General features: G+C 37.1%; 1 protein-coding gene across 3 annotated transcripts in view; it reads right to left on the bottom strand.

The window, feature by feature from the left end:
- The window catches only part of Efa6 (Exchange factor for Arf 6), a 69,924-nt gene that overhangs the window by 42,472 nt on the left and 4,246 nt on the right, over positions 1–23,206 (bottom strand). For 2 of the 3 annotated variants that reach the window (XR_008408043.1, XM_053786322.2), the window contains exons 2-4: positions 19,621–19,687; positions 5,832–5,885; positions 4,097–5,705 (exon numbers count right to left, since the gene is read on the bottom strand). Coding sequence is in view for 2 of the 3 variants with exons in the window: in XM_053786322.2 (XP_053642297.2) it covers positions 4,097–5,705; positions 5,832–5,885; positions 19,621–19,687 (1,730 nt within the window). In the remaining variant the exon portion in view is untranslated. The remainder of the gene's footprint in view (positions 1–4,096; positions 5,706–5,831; positions 5,886–19,620; positions 19,688–23,206) is intronic. The other variant, XM_053786323.2, reaches the window with a different exon arrangement.

The following is a 23,206-nucleotide window of genomic DNA, read 5'->3' on the forward strand; positions in this document are numbered from 1 at the left end:
ACAGATCGGCGTTCAAATTCGTAGTGCTACAAAAGTAGATCTACTTTTTTTTACATATTTTCAAATATAACAAAAAAAAAAGTAGATAAAAGTTTTTTTACACGTCTTCACATGTAAAACAAAACAAAAAAAAAGATCTACATTTTTTTACATACTTTCAGATGTTGAAAAAACGTATATATACATTTGGACCATTTAAGGGTTAAAGTAATCAAAATATTAATTTTATTCTGATTTTCCTGAGAATGGTTAAGGTCCCCCCTACACCCCCCTAGTTTGTTGGAAGGGGTTTTTAATTGGTCTGATTCAATTACTGAGATGAAACAAACCATGAGCAATTATTCCAGGTTCTATTTTATTATCCAAGAAATAGGGTAAAACTTCAATTGTTTGTGATGAATTAAAAATGGAAGGCAAATGTAATATAGGGCAGGTCTGGGGATATGAGTTATGAACAGAGGAAATGTTTCAGTGCCTGGTATGTCAAGTGCTTATTTTGGACATTTTTAAAATTGCAACTTTTTTAATTTTGCTTAAAATTTGTCAAATTACTTATTTCTGTGCAATTTATTGGGTAGTTCTGATAGTGGAAAGGGTGGTTTCTTGTGTTCAATTAAAAGAATGGAAAATAGCAAAATAGTTAAGAATTTGGTTGAACAGACCAATGGAATTGGCTTAAAACCAGACTCAAAGTGGGAGAAATCACCAATGCATAAATAGCATTTACATAATTCTGTAAATTTTCCATCAAATTTCATACTTTTGGTGTCATTACTTTCAGAAGATTCTCAATCATTTCAGAAGAATTTTTTTTTAAAGGTGCACACTGAGAGCAATATTAATTTCATAGGTCTAGACAGTGAGAGGGCTAATTAACTTAATACATGGTAGAAAGACACTTGGTGCAGAGCAAACTTTTATTAAAGACTACATTTTACTCTTGGTAGAGCTTTATTGTGTCATGCCTTGAAGCTCTACCCTGGGAAAAATGCAGTGTTATAAAATCCTATTTAGCTCTGCACTGTGCACCTTTCAAGCATGCTTGTAGGGAATATCTGCCAGTCTTTAACATCTACTAATAATGAATTAGTACTTGCATATGATGCTGGAACAAAAGTCCATAACATAGTACAGTATATATTTATTAACAGGATGCAGCGATGCTAAAGTGTAGTACAGTACAACACTGTGTCAGTGCATTACATTCCTCTGAATGTCTTGAGTTATCTTGAAACCATGGAGGATGTGGATTCATTTAGGTCAGAGCTTTTGCCACACAGCATTCATTTTGGCTCAAATTATTTCATTCCATATGAATGACAGAAACAGGTGTTAGTGTCTTGATGCTGCCATCATCCAGGTCTCAAGAGACCTTCAAATATAACCATGGTGTCTTCACTATTTCAAATACACTTGCTCACACTTCTAAAATGTCACATTCCACATAATCCTACCCATGTAGATATTCTATACCTCACTGCCCACTCAGCAACTCAGATCTCACTTATACCTCTCCTATCAACTGAACCAACCTTCCTCTTAGCAATCTGACTGATGGCCATTATAAGGAAGGAGTGCAGTGTTCTCTATGTCACTTCTATGCCATTTAATAAAGCTCAAGTCATTTTAATAAAAGCTTGCTCTGTGTGTCCTATTATTTACATTATACATTGCTGCAAAGTGTTTTTCAAAAGTTGAAACAAAGTATACATACACTTTGAGAGTCTGGAAAGAAAATGAAAGATGCTCAAATAAAAATAGTATCATGGTTCAGAGCACAGCGGTACTGTCTTCAAGGAGAGTTGGCATCAAGTTTCCACAGAGCAAGCCCTAATAGGAGAGTATAACATGACTGACCTAGAGCACATTACAGTTTTTACAAAAATTAATCAAGTGGGTATGTCATGCCCTGCAAGGTGATTAAAAACATTTATCACAGTTTTCCAGCCGTTCCCAGAAGAGATCATTATCAAGAGGTCAGTGGTCATGTCTAAGGATATAAGAAAAGAACTTCGAAGATCTTGCACTCATAACTATTACAGCCATTACAAAAGGACTAGGGTACTGGGAAGACAACTCTTCTGTGGGGACATGAAAAAAATCAGATATAGATTCCTCCTGATGCTTAACAGACAAGTCTGCCTCCTCAGTAAGATGTTCAGTAGCTTGGGCACCAATAAATTTTACATATTTTTTATGCAAACCCACAAGGCCTTAGAAAAAATGAGAGGTGATGAAATAATTGCACAAATAGACCCAAATGCATTCAGGCACTGGGTGAATAAATTCAAATATAGTGACTGCTGCTCTTGTAAAGTGGCAGTCCAGTAGTATACTATTCATCTGCTATTTGCCAGACAACAGTTTGCCTCCCAGGGAAGGTGTTAGCTTTAAACAAAAAAGAAATATATAACTGCTTCACCTCCCCCCCCTCCCACCCACCCCAAATTAAAAATTGCTTAGATATTATAAAAACTTACCTAATGATGATAAAACCAGACTTATCCTGTCAAGAGGTGTTGTGAGAATGACAGGAATAACAATCAAGAGAGCAACTAGTAGCTTACATAGAAAATGGACAAGGGACAACTAAAAGAAGCTAGAAAAGTAAAATGATTCCATATATAGGCCATGAGTAAATAGTCCATTAAACTGGTAAAATATGGGACATCATCACTGGTCACTCATTACACCCTTGTCACAGAGAAATATATTTACTTATATAACACAGATTATACAGACAGTATTAGAAATCAGCAATAAACATTGAAAGCCTATCTACAAGTTTAACTTGTCCATCCCACAGAAAATGTCAAAAAAATATACGAATCTATATACAATCGATAATTATATATAAATTAACCAAAGAACTTCAATATAGGTAGTAGGTTGGTAGACAGCAACCAACCAGGAAGGTACTGTACTACTGTCCTGCCAAGTGAATGTGAAATGGAAACCTGTAATTGTTTTACACGATGGTAAGATTGCTGGTGTCTTTTTTCTGTCTCATAAACATGCGGGATAACAGGTGTATCTTGCTACTTCTACTTACACTTGTGTCACATTACACATGCAAGTACACACACATATATTTGCACACCTATCTGGGTTTTCTTCTATTTTCTTAATAATTCTTGTTCTTATTTCCTCTTAACTCCATGGGGAAATGGAAAAGAATTCTTCCTGCATAAACCATGCATGTTGTAAGAGGTGGCCAAAATGCTGGGAGTAAGGGGTTAGTAACCCCTTCTCCCTTATACATTACTAAATTTAAAAAGAAAAATGGAAGGTTCATTAAAAAAAATAAGAACTTCAAGTGCTGTAGTTTTAAACTCTCACGAAACCTAATGCATTCATTAATAACTGGGTATGGCAATTAATAGCCTGGGGTGTGGTAAATAATTGTCTGGGTCTAGTAAATAAGGCTCTGGATCAGTAATTAATTTATTAATGAGCTGAGTTAGCAATTAATTATTTTGGTTTGGTAATTAATGATCTGGGTCTGATAATTATTTGGGTTAATAACGAATTATGTGGGTCAGGTAATTGATATTGTGAGTCTACATGTGGGTTTGATAACTAATAATCACCTACATCAATAAATTAAGTATACCTACCATCCGACTTACGACCTGCTCGACTTACGACCATGTGTTTTTTTTGCCAAATTTCTGGGAAATAAACAACTATTTGTGTTGTACACAGTGTTTATCCTAAACTTTACAGTATAAAATACAGTACTAACAGCATAAAAAATAAAGTAAAACATGAAATACCTAAATAAAACAATAAAATAAAGTCATTACAAAAATGTGATGTTAATATTCAGTAGTAAAGTTCGACTTACGTCCATTTCGACTTACGACCAGTTTCTTGGAACCGAGCTCGGTCATAAGTCGGATGGTAGGTGTATTTGATTTAATAATTATGTATAAATCTGGTAATTAATAATCTGGTTTGGTAATTAAGCTGGGTCTAGTAATTAAAACTAGGAGTCAGTAATAAATAATTTGGGTAATTCTTCTTCTAAGTCAGCTACCATACTGAATAAACAAATTATTATTAGGTAATAATTTAAAACTAGAAATTTACTTACTTTTTAGAAAGATGTCTGGAAACATCGGACTTCTTGAAGCCATCAAGGGTAATAAGCCGCTTTGCCAACCTAACCGCAGATGGGATGTCCACAGCCTTGGGACTGTAGTGAAAGCTGTGCAGAGAGTCAATGTCAGACTCATCCTCACTAAGAGGAGGAGAGGTGGTGCTGGAGGTTCGTATAGAAGCCTTGCCAGTTCCGTCTTCTTCTGAAAGACATGTAATTTCATCCTCAGATTCACGTAACTCCTGATAAGCAAGTGTATCTGGGGAGAGGGTGCCTGAGCCAGGGGTGGGCGGGCGAGTGTTAGTGGGGGTTATATCAGGGTCACGTAAGGGGTCATTAGTGTCCTGGTGCTCACAATGAAGGGGCTCACCACTTTTTTGTAAGTGTTGGGGTCGTTTTCTACGGCTGTTCTTATCAGGTCCTTCTACTCTTATTACAATCCGATTTTCATCCTGTTTCTTTACTTTGGCTTTATCAGAAACTAGGCCTCTATTCTCAGATGTCATTACACCACCCATATTGTGACCGTTGGGAAGAAAATCTTTGGTACCAAAACTATTCACATAAGAGGAAGGGATATGCAAAGTTGGAGTTGTATCATCCCACTCAAGTTCATCAGGCACATCTGTGTCCGGACTAGTTAGGCTAGAGCTGTTAGAGCAAACATTCTCAGATCTGTTAGAGCTGCCAAGCGAATCACGGCCACTACACATTTTATCGTACACTCCACTACATGAATACTGCATGGAGGATGTTGGAGACTGGGGTGAGGTAGGGGAGGGAGATCTGATCAGGGGACTGTCAGAATCATGGCTTGAGTGAACACTGTCAGGGGAAGTTGGGGCATTAAAAGTCCATACAATGCGGCGATCACGGTCCTCATGAGGAATAGGGGAAGTGCTATGATCATCACAAGTATCTAGAAGGGTGTTTAGTGAAGACGTTACATCATCATCAAGCTCTATGTTAACTGCACACATATTATCCTTCTGGTACTGCAGGTGATCTTCCGACTTGGATATTCTCACGGAAGTACTGGTTGGGGGGTAAGTAAATTGCACACCACTAGCATTACTATCAACAGACACAGGTGAACACAAACTCTGCGGACTTCCCACTTCATGTTTGGCTAACCTGCTACCACATATGTCAGTTTCGTTAGGACTTGTGGGAACACTGGCGCTACCTGACTTTCGCAAATCGTCAACAGTTTTCTGCTGGGGTAGCCAACTGGGATCATGGGAAGTCCGGGAAAGATTCAAAATAAGGTCACCTGTCATCAAGTACGCTTCACTTTTGGGTTTCTTCTGCCTGTTTCGCTCATTTTCTGTTGTTGTTCTATCTTTCAAATGCAAACCATTCTCAGATGCTGTATGGTTTGACCCATGGCTGATGGATGTTCTGTCAGAGGCATCAGACAGTGTGGGACTGGGAAGAGAAGGTGGCGTTGAAGAAGACTGTTCAGGCGGTGTTCTACTGGAAGATTTTTTGGCCTTGATGTGTTTTACACCCTGCAGGTCATCCTGAGTAATCGCTGTTCGTAATACATCAGGATTGTTTGGTGTTGCTAGGTATTGTTGTACACGCTGCTGAATTCCTGCATCTGTTGATAACAAATATAACAGGTTACAACTCAGTGATCATTCCATTTTTAATACACAAGCAGTTAACAGGATGCAATACATTAACAGATAGTATTAAAATAAATTATTATAGGAAAACAACTCACCAGTTTTTAGTTTAAGTGTCACTTCTGACGTTGATAAACGAAGACAATTGAGAACTGCAGGAGAAAAGAATAAGAGTTAGTGAAAGCCATTCAAACTTGTCACATGTTGGCCTTTCAATGTTATCAGTATTAAATAAACACATATGCACTTCTCAAAAAATATTATCAAACACTGGGATAAAAAAAACTACACATAACGACAAACTTACAAAAGTATTTTGCTTATTACTATATTTCTGTATCCTTCCCTCATCACTGGCCATTGTTCTCACTCTCAAGGTTTACCTAATCAGAGTTAAAGGCCTAGTAATTAGCTAAGACATAATAGTAAATATCATAAGTAGGATGTTGTCGCTGCTGCTGCCCAGCAAGAGTTCACTCTCAAGTGAGGCTGAGCGCTCAGCTGTTGGTTTATAAAACACACACATCAGTAAACACTAGGACACAGTATAATTATTTCAAATATAGATATCCTAGTGTCTGCTGGCATGTCTTTTTTTTTTTTTAACCACTTGCTGGTGACAATTACCAAGGTTTATACCAGCTCGACAAAGTTGGAGGATTCAAGAAGTCAAATGGGAAGTGTAACAAGGTTATATATCACTATTATCAGAAAGGTCATACCTGAAATGTCTGCCTGAAGCTGCAGGCAGAACAGGGAAAAAAATAAGGCTGTTGCTCCTTCTACTACATTAATGACTTAAGACAGAGTGCATTAGACTAATAACACCTTATTATGGTAAGACACTAATTACAGTGGAGCCTTGAAAATCGAACATACCAAATATCGAACGTTTCGAAAATAAGACCATTTTTTCGGACAAACTGTGTACCAAAAATCGAACGCGTTTCAAATTTCGGACCGCCGGGTACAGGACCTGTCCGCTGGCCCGCTCTGTCCGCGTCCCCGCACAGGCGCCATGAGCAGTCTAGCTTTGTTTATGCTTGAGTGAACACTAACCTGCGATCTCACCCACACATTTTACGATTATTTCGTTGTGTTTAGTACTTGTGGGACTGTGAAATAAGCTGCCATGGGCCCAAAGAAACTTGCTAGCAGTACCCCTGTGGTAAAGAAAGTGAGAAACACCATAGATGTGAAGAAGGAAATACATGTAATACAGAAGTATGAGAGTGGTGCGAGACTTGTTGAGCTTGCCAGGATATACAGAGGATTGTGGACAGTTATTTTGTGAGACAGAAACAGACGACTGTGGAGTTATTTTGTGAGACAGAAACAGACGACTGTGGAGTTATTTTGTGAGACAAACAGACGATTGTGGACAGTTATTTTGTGAGACAGAAACAGACGACTGTGGAGTTATTTTGCGAGACAAACAGACGATTGTGGAGTTATTTTGTGAGACAGAAACAGACGACTGTGGAGTTATTTTGCGAGACAAACAGACGATTGTGGAGTTATTTTGTGAGACAGAAACAGACGACTGTGGACAGTTATTTTGTGAGACAGAAACAGACGACTGTGGAGTTATTTTGTGAGACAAACAGACGATTGTGGACAGTTATTTTGTGAGACAGAAACAGACAATTGTGGACAGTTATTTTGTGAGACAGAAACAAACGACTGTAGACAGTTATTTTGCGAGACTGGGGTCCAATGACTCCAGATGCCATCACCAATCTTCAATAAAGGTAAGTAAAAATTTTATTTTATATTACTATACATAATTAAAGACTATAGCATTTGTTGTGTGTATGTAAAACTGTAATTAATCTCTATAAAATGTATTATTTTTGTGAATATTTTTTGGGTTTCTGGAACGGATTAATTGTATTTCCATTATTTCTTATGGGAAATATTGCTTCGAATTTCAGACTTTTCAAATTTAGAACTAGCTCCTGGAACGGATTAAGTTAGATTTTTGAGGTTCCACTGTACCTCAATCACTGATACGAAGGGATCAAACAAGGTTATGACCTTAAGGCATTCAGTGTTTACCATCAATGTTAGTAAGTTTAATACTTGAACTGTGTCAGGTGAGATGTACACAGGTGTGGACACTTGTGTTTACGGTCATTGCTATTATTAGGCAGAGTACCTTAGGGGAAATGTACATCGGTGCAGATGTGTGGATTTGAAGTCACTGATTTTGGTAGGTAAGGTACACCCTCAATTAAACAGACTAATAGAGGAAAGTGGCTGGCTGGTAAGTGGATATATGATATTCTTTTGTTGTAATTTTAAAGTCCCAGAAGATGTTTCCCCGTATTTCCGAAGTTTATTAAATCGAGGGCTTATTGTACCTTGACCATGACAGATGAGACATATATATAGGTGGAAACATGTGTATTTACAATTGCTGCTTTAGTAGGTATAGTATAGAGTACCTTAGCTGTGTCAAGTAAGATGTACTAAACATGGGTATGGGCAGCTGCATTTAATCACTACTATTAGTAAGTACATTAACTGTGTCAGATGAAATCTACATGGGTGTGGACACTACTCTGTTGAAATGTGGAGATATTCTTACACAGGATATGCATGGACTCAAATGAACAGGCTAATCACATGAACACGCAGATTTATCGTGATCTTCTTCCTTATGAGTCACACTCATTGTTAGTCATTATGTGGGAGAAAAGTTGCTTGACTTTCCTGGTAATGTGGACCCCTCTCTTGAAATTACATAAAGAGGCAGAACACATTAACTAAATCCCCTTCAATATCTGTGCAATTTCTCAGCACAATATCTTGGATGGTTACCCCTAAGTGATGAGTGTAATTGCAGATAACTTTTCATATTAGCTCACTGGTCAAAACTGAACAAACTGCACTAACAGAACTGTGCGAGACCGTGCAAATCAATCCCTTATTGTGAGTGATGGTATACACTCTGCTGCAGTAGTCAGTCAGTCAGGCCACTGCTTCTACCATATTGGTATACAGCAGTGCTGCACTTCACAACACTGGTAGATAGCACTGTAACAGCTTCCACAACAGTCATTTTGGTACCAGATTGTCATATCATGCCAGGGGCCAGTAAAAGTATCTAAACTCACAGAAATACTTACCTTATACTGTATACACTAAAACACAAAGAACAAATAAACCACTTCAGAACCAAGACCTGAAAATAATTAGTAGGAAAACAAGTCCTCTGTAAGAAAAGGCATTTGTCAAAAAAAAAAAAAAGGATGTTACTGTACCTTAAATACTGAGGCAGCCGAGCTGAGGTTAATTAATCCTTAAACGGTCCAAACGTATATATACATGTATACGTTCACCCGCGCAGCACCCCAAATATTTTGAGAATTTTTTTTTTTATAGGAAAAAAGAGCATGTGGTACCCAGGCATCCCCAATTTTTTTTCATATGACACACACTGAGTGCGCACACCCATTCTCTCATGTCTAGGTGACCTAGGCCTATCGTGCCAATGTATATATACGTTGGCCAAATGTATATATACATTGGCCAAATGTATATATACGTTGGCCAAATGTATATATACGTTCTCTCACTACGTGAGAGAACGTATATATACATTTGGACCATTTAAGGGTTAAGTGCCCAAATATTTCAAATATAACAGTAAAGTCTAACTATGTAACAATATATTTTGAGAATAAAGAGAAGAGACTTCAATGTTTCCAGAAGTTGTACATCATCCTATGTTAGCATGGCCCATGGTCGAGCTCCAGGAGTAGAAAAACTCTCGGAACTCATCAAAGGTATTAGTGATGATGTTCATAAGATTCATTCATGGCCAAAAACAAAATTTCATAAAATACTTTATGAAAGGAATGTGACCAAGGAAAGTGGTCAATAACAATATGAACCTAATTTAGCTAAAAGAATATAACAAAATATGGCTAGTGACTGAAAAATAAAATACTGTATACAGCATTAATAAGCATGCATCAGCCATGATCAGAAGACAGAGTCTTAATAATTACTTTTGTTGATGAATAATCCACACAGATGTCCTTTCCTAACCACCCACTTCTTAGGCGGTTAGGAACAGACTTTAGAGTAGGCCATAAAACAAAAGCATTAATATATATATATAGAGTTAGTAGCTAGTTAACTTTCAGTTACCAGTACATGTCCAATTCATGTCACCTAACATCAGCTGAAAATGATTTCCATTATATTATTAGTATGCAGGCTCAAGTGAAAACAAAAATAAAAATTTAAATCACAAAATCACTATTTAGCTTAATCAACATAACTGTGTGTGTTTCTTTAAGAAAATAATTTGACTGGCCAAATTTATGGAGCTAAATATTAAAAGGGAGAATATAACTGAAGATGTGGTTAGTTGGAAAATGTTTCATTAACCCTTAAACTGTCCAAACACAGATCTACGTTCACCTGCGTGACGCTCCGAATATTTTGAAAAATAAAAAAATCGTTTTTTTGTTTATAAATTAAAGAGAGGTATTTTCTGTGGTATAAGACCAAAAAATAAAAAATTTAGGACCAGTACTTACCGAGATATAAGACAGTGAAGTTGGCTCTGGATGCTCACCTGACGGCAACATCCAGTCCTGCTGCTTGCAGAAGTGTTGCCGATTTGCCTTTTTCTCTCGTTTTTATTTGAATTTATATAATTTTTATGTTCTGATAATTACAGTTTATAATAGTTCTTGTGATTTCATAGCCAATCTTTGTTCTGACACTAATATTATATGCTGAAATTGTAACAATCACACTGACAGGTGAACATTTTCACCTGCCCTGGTCATTTACTATTGTCTAGAAATATATACAAAGTATTTATAGGTCCCAGCAATGTTTTAGACATGCTGGAGCATGAACCTCCTTGAAGCATGGTGTTATGACAAGGGTCAGAATGTGCCCTGCTGGAGGGGGGAACCTTGCCTTTACACGTATATGTTTTTACTCTTGCACACAAACATGTCTGTTTATGTCTGTCTGTCAATCTATCTGTACATTTATCTGTCTGTCTGTCTGCCCAGCTCTGCTTATCTGTCTGTCTAGTTCTGCTTATCTGTCTTTCTGTCTGCCTGTGTGTGTTTATCTTTCCATCTGCTTGTCTCTGTCTCAGGAAGCAGCTAGTAAACCTGTTGGTTTGAGGTGTATGGGCCACTCCCTGATTGCTGAGCAAGTGACATTGCTATTACTTGCATCATGTTTATTTATGTCTTATATCTACAAAGAGGAGTGATTGGTGGAATGATGAAGTAAAGGGTGTGATAAAAGAGAAAAAGGTAGCTTATGAGAGGTTTTTACAAAGCAGAAGTGTTACAGGAAGAACAGAGTATATGGAGAGTAAAAGAAAGGTGAAGAGAGTGGTGAGAGAGTGCAAAAGGAGAGCAGATGATAGAGTGGGAGAGGCACTGTCAAGAAATTTTAATGAAAATAAGAAAAAATTTTGGAGCAAGTTAAACAAGTTAAGAAAGCCTAGGGAAAGTATGGATTTGTCAGTTAAAAACAGAGTAGGGGAGTTAGTAGATGGGGAGAGGGAGGTATTAGGTAGATGGCAAGAATATTTTGAGGAACTTTTAAATGTTGAGGAAGAAAGGGAGGCGGTAATTTCATGCATTGGCCAGGGAGGTATACCATCTTTTAGGAGTGAAGAAGAGCAGAATGAAAGTGTGGTGGCGGTACGTGAGGCATTACGTAGAATGAAAGGGGGTAAAGCAGCTGGAACTGATGGGATCATGACAGAAATGTTAAAAGCAGGGGGGGATATAGTGCTGGAGTGGTTGGTATTTTTGTTTAATAAATGTATGAAAGAGGGGAAGGTACCTAGGGATTGGCAGAGAGCATGTATAGTCCCCTTTATATAAAGAGAAAGGGGACAAAAGAGATTGTAAAAATTATAGAGGAATAAGTTTACTGAGTATATCAGGAAAAGTATACGGTAGGGTTATAATTGAAAGAATTAGAGGTACAGAATGTAGGATTGCGGATGAGCAGGGAGGCTTCAGAGTGGGTAGGGGATGTGTAGATCAAGTGTTTACATTGAAGCATATATTTTTTTTTTTTTTTTCAACAAGTCGGTCGTCTCCCACCGAGGCAGGGTGACCCAAAAAAGAAAGAAAATCCCCAAAAAGAAAATACTTTCATCATCATTCAACACTTTCACCACACTCACACATTATCACTGCTTTTGCAGAGGTGCTCAGAATATAACAGTTTAGAAGCATATACGTATAGAGATACACAACATATCCCTCCAAACTGCCAATATCCCAAACCCCTCCTTTAAAGTGCAGGCACTGTACTTCCCATTTCCAGGACTCAAGTCCGACTATATATATGACTATATATGTGAACAGTATTTAGATAAAGGTAGGGAAGTTTTTATTGCATTTATGGATTTAGAAAAGGCATATGATAGAGTGGATAGAGGAGCAATGTGGCAGATGTTGCAAGTATATGGAATAGGTGGTAAGTTACTAAATGCTGTTAAGAGTTTTTATGAGGATAGTGAGGCTCAGGTTAGGGTGTGTAGAAGAGAGGGAGAATACTTCCCGGTAAAAGTAGGTCTTAGACAGGGATGTGTAATGTCACCATGGTTGTTAAATATATTTATAGATGGGGTTGTAAAAGAGGTAAATGCTAGGGTGTTCGGGAGAGGGGTGGGATTAAATTATGGGGAATCAAATTCAAAATGGGAATTGACACAGTTACTTTTTGCTGATGATACTGTGCTTATGGAAGATTCTAAAGAAAAATTGCAAAGGTTAGTGGATGAGTTTGGGAATGTGTGTAAAGGTAGAAAGTTGAAAGTGAACATAGAAAAGAGTAAGGTGATGAGGGTATCAAATGGTTTAGATAAAGAAAAATTGGATATCAAATTGGGGAGGAGGAGTATGGAAGAAGTGAATGATTTCAGATACTTGGGAGTTGACGTGTTGGCGGATGGATTTATGAAGGATGAGGTTAATCATAGAATTGATGAGGGAAAAAAAGGTGAGTGGTGCGTTGAGGTATATGTGGAGTCAAAAAAACGTTATCTATGGAGGCAAAGAAGGGAATGTATGAAAGTATAGTAGTACCAACACTCTTATATGGATGTGAAGCATGGGTGGTAAATGCAGCAGTGAGGAGACGGTTGGAGGCAGTGGAGATGTCCTGTCTAAGGGCAATGTGTGGTGTAAATATTATGCAGAAAATTCGGAGTGCGGAAATTAGGAGAAGGTGTGGAGTTAATAAAAGCATTACTCAGAGGGCAGAAGAGGGGCTGTTGAGGTGGTTTGGTCATTTAGAGAGAATGGATCAAAGTAGAATGACATGGAAAGCATATAAATCTATAGGGGAAGGAAGGAGGGGTAGGGGTCGTCCTCGAAAGGGTTGGAGAGAGGGGGTAAAGGAGGTTTTGTGGGCAAGGAGCTTGGACTTCCAGCAAGCGTGTGTGAGCGTTTTAGATAGGAGTGAATGGAGACGAATGATACTTGGGACCTGATGATCTGTTGGAGTGTGAGCAGGGTAATATTTAGTGAAGGGATTCAGGGAAACCGGTTACTTTCATGTAGTCGGACTTGAGTCCTGGAAATGGGAAGTGCAATGCCTGCACTTTAAAGGAAGGGTTTGGGATATTGGCGGTTTGGAGGGATATGTTGTGTATCTTTGTGCGTATATGCTTCTAAACTGTTGTGTTCTGAGCACCTCTGCAAAAACAGTGATAATGTATGAGTGTGGTGAAAGTGTTGAATGATGATGAAAGTATTTTCTTTTTGGGAATTTTCTTTCTTTTTTGGGTCACCCTGCCTCGGTGGGAGACGGCCGATTTGTTGAAAAAAAAAAAAAAAATCTACAAACACTATAGCACTTGGCCTGGAATTTTTGGATTATCCTAGGTAATTTACATTATGTATAATAACTGTATTTATGAGTACATGTGACAGACAGATACAAATAGACAGTGATATAGACAGAGATATAGACAGATAGACAGAGATATAGACAGATATAGACAGACACAGACAGAGACAGCCAAAGCCAGCCAGCTAGCCAGCCAAATACATAAAATCATAAGAAAGAAGGAACACTGCAGCAGGCCTACTGGCCCATGCAAAGCAGGTCCATGTCACCCCCCGGCTTAGACCAATGACCCACCTAGCCAGGTCACATCCACTGAATGAAGGAGCATGACATCTAACCTAGTAGCACAAGCTAGTCAGGTCCAACTCTTGCCCACCCACACCCACTCATGCATTTATCTAACCTATTTTTACTTTCCTCTTAAAATGTGAGTGCTAATATGACATGACATCAGTAAATCCTTGGTGTTTGCCACAATATTTGCTCAAGCTGGCGCTCAGTTGAACTGGTGCTCCCACAAGGTACTAAGTGCTCCCAGATTTTTTTTCATAGTGCACACACTGAGTGCACAGACCCATTCTTTCATGTCTAGGTGACTCAGGCCTATCGCACCAAATTTGAAGGAATGAAAAATAAAACGTTGATCTACATTCGGAGCCTGCCGCACATGAACGTATATCTACGTGTGGACAGTTTAGTCCTTAAACGGTCCAAACATATGTATACGTTCACATGCGTAGCGCCCCAAATGTATATACATGTATACGTTTTCTTTGTCATTCATTCAACATTGCCACGATAAGCCTGAGTCACCTAGACATGAGAGAACGGGTGTGTGCACTCACTGTGCGCCATATTAAAATAATTGGGGATGCCTGGGTACCATATGCTCTTTTTTCCTATTAAAAAGAAAACTATTTTTTTTCTCAAAAAATTTGGGGCGCTACGTGAGTGAACATATATATATGTTTGGATCGTTTAGGGGTTAAGGGTTAAGATTCACCTTTCGAAATTTAAAACTTAATGGAAGAAAATCATTGCTTATAGTAGATATATTCTCTCACACATGGACAGAAAACAAACATGTAATAGAGAGAGAGGCTCTATATATTTTGTACTTAATCAAGAGACTCATCTACTGAAGAGGAATCAGACTGAGGCTAAAATATAAAGATCTGTTCTACTCCATGCTTTATTGCCAACCATGTGGGATTTACCTGTTCACTGTTTATTTTCCGTCTATGTGGGATTCGCCTGTTTGCTGATCAGTGTAAATTTATAGCACTTGCACTAAACCAAACTAACATAAAGAAGGCATACTATAATTTTGTATTTACCTCAATACCGATAAGAATCATCAAAACTGCATTGTACCATGCATAACAGTCATCACTGCCTCAATAAAAATGCCTGATTCTATACTGCTAGCAGGTAATCTGCATATTGTGCAAAGTTAATTTTTACAAATTCCAAAACTGACTGCTTATCTCATCAATATGCTTTCCAGATACAGACAGCTAAGAGTCAACAGTATCTAAAGGTACCTATTTTTTCACATATAACACTAGTACTGATATACCAATAGCAAAAGAAATTTAAAATGATGAAAAACAGTTAAGAAATAATTAAAAATAAAGTACACGTACATATACTACAGGGTGCAAATGAGGCAATAACACTTAAACAAATTACATAGCATTTCACATTACTAACAGAGGCTCAAGCTGAAAAATTATCCTACTAAAACAGGATCATTTTTCAGCCTGATTTCCCCCTTCCCCCAAACAAGACACAGTGTGAACATTTTTTGATTTAAGGGTCATGCCACAGCCATTCCCCTTAAAAAAAAATTGCCACAAAAAAATGAATAATGACATGTATTTGTGCTGGATCAAAGCCAGTGAATGTAGAAAGCTGTGAATCTGGGCATTCAACTGTACTATAAACACATGACATAAATCTTCAGTGGAATAAAGGCAAAGGAATGTGTAAGTACTCCAGGAATAATGTGTATAATACGCTGAGTGCCAGTGGCTAGGTTAATCTGGAAAACTGACAAAAAATTTTACAAGTGGTGGGTCAAACCACCACTTCAAACCATGGTATGGGTGGAGTTAGAAGCCATGGCAAGTGAGTCGTAAAACTCCAGGATAATGCATAAGCCACTGCTTTGTTTGTTTGCAATAGTGTTATTACAATTTCGTGCGTCACCACTTCAACCTTATACCACACTGGTATAGAAAATTGTGGCCTGGAGGTGCAGTGCTCCAGACATTAGAACTTCTAACAAAGTCAGGAATGCTAGCTCCATGGGTTCAAATCCTGGGTCTAATAGGTAATATGTTTGCATATATGAAATAAAATGATACATGTTTCTACAGATGTCGGGTGTTAAGGAGTTAAGTGGAGGGAGGTGAGCACATCAACTACCCTCCCAGCTTGCTTCTGTGCTTAAATCACAACACACTAGTCTTAAAGAATTTACCAAAAAATTATGATTTTTCAAAATAAAACAATGGAAGAGGTTTGTTACTAATTTTTGGAATTCTGAATGAAAACTTTTAAATTTTCACAATTTGACTGCACTGTATGGTTTATAGGAAGCCTAATTCATTACCAGACTCAACACTGGGAAGTGTATAATAGTAGTGAGGAGATACAGTACTGTACTTAATGAAAATGTGTACATGATTTATTTAGATCTGCCTAAAGGCCTGGATAACCCAATTCAGCTTGAAATTCAATAATCATAAACAAAAGTGTGCCATGAGGACAAGGCTATTTTAAAAAAAGTCAGTGTTCACGGAATATAAATTAAGGTACATATATATAAGTTCTAAACGTATACAGTATTCATCCTGTCGCTGTTTTTCACACAGCTCTAAAATACTGATGCCAGTGTCACCCATGCAGATTTAAGTTTAAAATCTTGCTCAACGCAGTGCAACCCAAAACAGTAATTACGCATTGTAACCTTTGCAAAGAAACATTATCTTTATTCTTTTTTATTCTTTACATAAACCTCTGAGCTTGTACTTGGTTTAAAATAGTGACTGAGGTGTTTTATAAGGTTATATTAGCTGTTTCTTTGTATCAATTAACAGAATAGAGACTGATAAAATAAAGGTGATTCTGGTTGGCTTTAGACCAGAGGTAGCTTGAAATAGTCTCAAAGCAGTGGAAATATTTAATTTTTGGTGATCTTTCTGCAGAAGGTAAGACCACCCCAATCTGTTTTATGAGTTTCTATCAGGCCTGTTCTTTAATTTACAGGATAGTTCTGACACTTGAATGGGCAGTTTCTTGCTCTTAATCAACAGAACAGAATTCATACTAGCAAACTGGCTTAGAACTGGGTTGAACTGAGAAATGGAATTGACTGAAAATAGTACTTAAATTTAGTTAAATCACCAACACATAAATCGCACTCAAACCACCAAGTTTATGCCTGAGTAATTCTGTAAGTTTTCCATCAAATTTCATATTTTTGGGGTCAGTTAACTTCAGAAAAAGATTGTCTTTTTTTTTTAAATCACAACACTGTCAGCATTTTAATTTCGGGGGTCGCAACAATGAAACAATTAACCAATCAATACTGCGGATACAGGAAGGCCCCACTTATACAGCAAGTTAGGTCCGGGCTACTGCTGTAAAGTGAAAATTGCTGTGATGTGAAACGTAGCCTTTTTTCACTTTCAAATGCATATAAAAGCTTGATAACATGTTTACGCTATCATATACTATTAAGTGAGCAATATAGCTAGGCCTGAAAAATGCATATACAGTACACACATTACTTTTTATCAACAAACCAGCCGTATCCCACCAAGGCAGGGTGACCTAAAAAGAAAAACAAAAGTTTTTCTTTTTAAATTTAGTAATTTGTACAGGAGAAGGAGTTACTAGCACCTTGATCCCTGCATTTTAGTTGCCTCTTACAACATGCATGGCTTACAGAGGAAAAATTCTTTTCTTTAGCTTATAGTGAGCAGTGAATAAATTATAAGAAGTCTGAATACACGAAGAATGGGTACAACTGAAAACTTTGTTTTACAGAGCAAAGCTCTGTAAAACAAAGTGCTGTAAAGTGGGGCCCGCCTGTACTCACACATGGTCCAGTGCTATAATGTATTTTTCCACAGTATCAGTGCTCATTAAATTTTTAAGGTTTCCATAATACGTACTTTTCAAAGCATAGTAGTACCTTATTTATACAACCCCTGAACATTTAGGTAAGAATCATTCACAAAGTTTGTAATGCCTAATGGTAAATATGCTAACAGGAATTATTTACAAAATGTCTAATGGCAAATGAAAATATCTACAGGGAGCCCTTAATTTAATAGACCGATGAGGGAAGGGGATGTTAAAACCCTTGTCTATTAAATCCAAATTATGAGAATATTCTTCTGTGATCGTAATGGTAATGGATAATTTTGAATATAGTAGAATTTATCCATCTAAATCCTGAACTATACATAAAAATAATGAAAAATTCTTATTTAATGGACAAGGTCTGTTAAATCCAAAATAAATTTTCCCAGGAGACTGCAAGAATAATGGGCAGTTCTGGATTAAACATACCATGTTCATTCAATCCAAAATCAATTTACCCAACGAATGGATAATTCTGGATTTAACAGACTATGTTCATTAAATTGGAAATTAATTTACTCAGCGGAACATAATAATGGATAATTCTGATTTAACAACCAGTGTCCATTGTTTTCAGATTTTGCCTGCCAAAAAACTTGATCTACGACATCTGAAATTCATTAAATTCTAACGAGAAAAATGGAAGGAAAATGAGTTTCAAAAGTTAACTCTGAATTCTGCACAGTAGGTGTACTGCATGTGCTTTACTGTCAAATGTGTTTAATGACTATTAAATGTAATAACACGAGGTCTCGCACTTGCAGTCACCACAAATCACAGTCATAAATAAGGCACTTAGTAACAAATTAGTTACAACTGCTGAACAGCAGTAAAAACACACATGACACAGCATCCTTTGTAGTGATGTTTTCTACACAAACAACTTATTTATAAGTTGAAAAATCAGGAACACAACTTGTAAGCTGGGACCTTCCTGTACAGTCAATGCATAACACTAATGTGCATTTTAAATTGTTGCATGACTACCCAAAGGTTACCTGAAGACAATTCCTAGGGTCACCACACTTGTGGCATGATCCCAGACCAGGCTTCCTGGTTGATGTCCTTATCAACTACACTGTTGATGCTAGCCGAATGCAGTCCAAGGTAGGCACTGCAACCTGCTGTGATTGTATGTGACAACACAGCATGTACTCTAGCCTTAATAGTCAAGTCTGAAATCCCTTCTCCTCAAGAAATTAGGAGAATGTACACATTTTTCCTCTACATATTACTAATGCGTACACGTGGTAAATAATTGAAAATGTAAACAGTATGTGTCACTAGGCTTTACAAAGTGAATGAAAGCTTTAGGTAAGAAATCTAATGAAAATGGGCATGCAGTATTTCCAAAACTATAATTAAAAATGGAATTAAGGATGGTATTTAATGATACATTATAGCATATAATACCATATGAAATATTGTATGGATATCAGTAAGGATTACACCCACTGGAAATTTAAAGAATTTACTGGTATACAATATCTTTCATTTCTTTTCCAGAATGCACACCACCTTAACATTTTAAGTACGTGTTCCTAATTACTAAAAAATTTACTATAATATGCATACAGTAGTCAATACAAAGCAATATTTTATTTAATGAACCTCAGTTAATTCTGAGTATTATCAAACTAGAGAATAATAGATTATCTACCAGTTAAGGCACCATAATTACAACAGGTGGACACCAAACTCATATCTCATCCTTACAAAATAATATTCACGTTACATTACCAATTTTCACCACAGTCTCTTTAAATCTTCATAGGTAACTTGACCAAGAAGTGACTCTTAAAATGTATATCTGGGCCCATTATCTGTGAGGGTCATGCCAGTGGTCGAGTTACTGGCACATCATACTGCACTGACCTTCCTTTGTGGTGAATGTGATAACCTCTTGCCCATTGACTTCCCATATGATGTCACCTGGAGCCAGCTGTGAGAGAAAAGGTATATAGTCTTACCCCAATTTATACAGCACTCTATTAGCAAAAGAAAATGCTATTCAGAAATAATCAAGACTTACTGTGATGTCTGACTCATTAAAACACAGAAAAGTGTATTAGAATCTAATTCTTAGTGAGAATCACTAACAAATGAATTATACTTTCTTATATTTGGGTGACTTCATCTTTCTCAAAATCTTATGGTACTTGTCTTTCCTCAAGCATGCTGAGGATTTAATGTTTATATCACATCAGTATAAGTGTTCTCCTTATTCTGAATTCATGCAGCTCTACAGAGAACCTTATTTAATTCTTCCCTTATAGTAAAGAATCAGAAGGAAAAGAAAAGGCTATAGTACACTGATTATATAGTTGCCATTATTCCCTCAGTGTACACACTAAATTTGAAAAAAAATCCCAAAAGCTCTTCCAAGTGCTCACAACTTGTCCCTGAGTTATGAACTATTTCCAGGCTTGCTACACAATATGGTTTGCAAAACACTCACTAAATCCCTATGGAGCCAGTTTCTAAGCACATACCTTCCACCATGCTATAAAATTTAAGCTTCTTAAAAACGATCATTTAAAGTATTGAACAAGACTGCACATGTGGCAGCCACCTTTTAGAATATAACAAGGAGCCCAAGCACTCTATTACATACCACTTTTCTTGACAATGTGAACTACTAGTGTTTTTACCTTTACTAGAGGCTCTTACCCTTGACAGCACTCATATTCCACACACACACACTGTTATCTCTTACACGCTTTTAAAAACACTGATATGTACTGTAATAGTAACTAGTTTCTATATTTTTCATTTACGTGCTGATTACTGCATCAATTGACACTTCAAATACCAAGGGCTGGAAAATATTTTGATTAGCCCTTTTGCACTTTTTCTTAAGACATCCACACACATTCTTATAGCATCATGTTCAGACACTAATACGAAGTACCAGTGGTAAAAAAAATTATCAGTTAACCTATCTCCATACCCTACACATTCTCTCAACTATCCATAAAAATATATAAATTCTAGGTAGTGAAACTTTACTTGTAAATGTTGCATAGTGTCAAAAAAAAAATTGAATACAGTACATGTACATGTAAAAGTAAAAATCATAAAAGCAGACAAGCAACATTAAGTAGACTAGTATAAATCATAAACATCTTGCAATGTATAATACTAAACATTAGTAATGCAACACAGCACACAAATTAGGCATAAAAGCATTAAGCAAAAATCAAAAGCGGCAAACTAGATCACCAACAGAGTAAAAAGGGACTGCACATACGGTTTGTGGTTAGTGAGAGCGATACCCAATTAGAGAGCGAAGTTTTTGTATTCTTGTTTCCAGCTTCAGTTTAGGATCCTGGATTGAGCATTGTATATATTATAACTGCTTCTAGGCCCTGCACTGAGCATTATTAAGAAGGTAAGAAAATAGAGAAAAAGCTTTTGGTCAATGTTTCATTCAATTACATACAATAAACCCTTGCTGTTTGTGGTGGCTTATATTCCTGAAAGTCATTTTGAAGGTTAAAACTGAATATGTCACCTTAGAACCTGCAGACATGCCCACACTTACACCACCACATCCACCATTTCCCTATTTTTAGCTAAACTATTCATATTCCTGACAAAATTATGTGAAATACACCTGTACAAAAATGTATTAGCATTTGTATGCAAAATACAAAAGAAAAAAATTCATATTGCCAATCTGTTTCGACTCATGAGTAGTGTAACCTCAAACACCTAAGGTACAACAATAAAAAAAATATCACGAAAGGAAAGTATCACAAATACCAGAGTTGCGAATACCAGGGGACTGTTGCACATATATTTCAATATACTGCACTATACAGTCATATTTTCAGCCTTTGGATGGTAACAAACAGTGAAGCAATGTTCTACAAACTCTAATAAATGCAAACAATGTCTTTTAGTCTTTGAATTACTGTATCACATGAAATTTATATTTTTTCCTAAAAATACAAATATGCTGTACTAACTACAATTGTATTAAGACAATTGTGAGAGGAATCCCTCTTCTAGCCTAGTATGCCTTAAAATAGAAACAGTTTTATTAAAAACTTTTAAAAATATTCAATCAATTATTCTTTGAATATGTATGCATAAATGTGTTCTACTTAAGTAACTGTTAAAAAATTTATCTGGAATTTCTCTCATCTGCCTACTAACACACTCTCTCTCTCTATGTAGGCTAGGCTGAAATCATAAACCATGATGTCCTAAACCTTTACACCATCAATTCCTTATAAGGCTGAATTGATAGTTTTACCTATCACTTGCTACTGCAACCCCAAGAATACCCACAGCATTTGGAAGGTATATGTATATGAATAATTTCACCTTGCCTCACTTACATGCACCAGCTCAGAAGATTTTTCCAACACAGTATCATAAAAAACCTACAACAGTCTATAAAAATATATCTATCATAGTACACTTATATTAAGCTATATTAATCTATGAATATAATTTATAATACAGTAATCTGCAATTATATAGGGTAACTACATTTAAATTAGAAAGTATGTCTGCACCGAGGACTCCATGGGAGGCTCTGTGTAACTCTTGTCTTCTATATAACATAAGCATTCCTAGAGTGGGTGGATGCACTCACACAGCAACACATCAAAAATGGTGAGGAGGCTGGCAGTGTCAGTAGGCAGTCTAATAGTTTGGCTGCTAGTCTCTTGATGTCCTACAAAGAGCAGCAAGGAAGGGGATCTGGAGATGGCAGAGGAGCTGCAAGCCCTGAAGGTCCCACAGGGTCCCCTGCAGAGGAAGAACCCAGAGGATCATTCTGAGAAATGACACCTGACAAACTCTGAAGAGCCATAGAGGAGTTGCCCCAGGAAGCCTTTGCATTGTACTCTTCATCCAACAGTAAGTCCCTGTACCCCCTTGAACACATGCCTTACAAGGCCAGAGAGTAACACAGAGTGGGCATCTCCATCAGTAATCCTGGAGAAGTATAAAGACTGCAAGCAGATCCTAGCAATGGGCATAAAGCCAGTTTGGCATTGAGCCAAAAAGGAACTGGAAGAATAAGTACAGTAATGTGAAGTAAAGGGAGTTGTTGATATGAGTAAGAGTAAATTAAAGGGTGGGGCCTTGCCAGTCTCCTAAGGAAATTATCCCACCAAACAACACTTTTGATTTAGCTATATCACACACTAATGTTAAACTGATTAGGGAATCATCTTAAGAGTAACCTCCCTACCCCATGATGAAAAATAGAGATGTGGATAAAGTTTTGCTATATTTCATTTTTACAACAAAACTAATTGAGTAACCTAGTGTAACCTTGCTAAAGCTTACATAATATAAAGTAGCTTAATTTACCTAACCTACCTTTGATTTACCTGTGACTGGCTCCAGGGGCTTTTCTACCCTTTCAGCCTTGTCTTTGGCCTGGCTTCCTTGTTGACTGCCTGTTCAACCAGACTAACTGTTAGCAGTCCACTGACACACA

Source organism: Cherax quadricarinatus, chromosome 42 (assembly GCF_038502225.1).
Source record: "Cherax quadricarinatus isolate ZL_2023a chromosome 42, ASM3850222v1, whole genome shotgun sequence".
Classification (NCBI taxonomy): Eukaryota; Metazoa; Arthropoda; class Malacostraca; order Decapoda; family Parastacidae; genus Cherax; species Cherax quadricarinatus.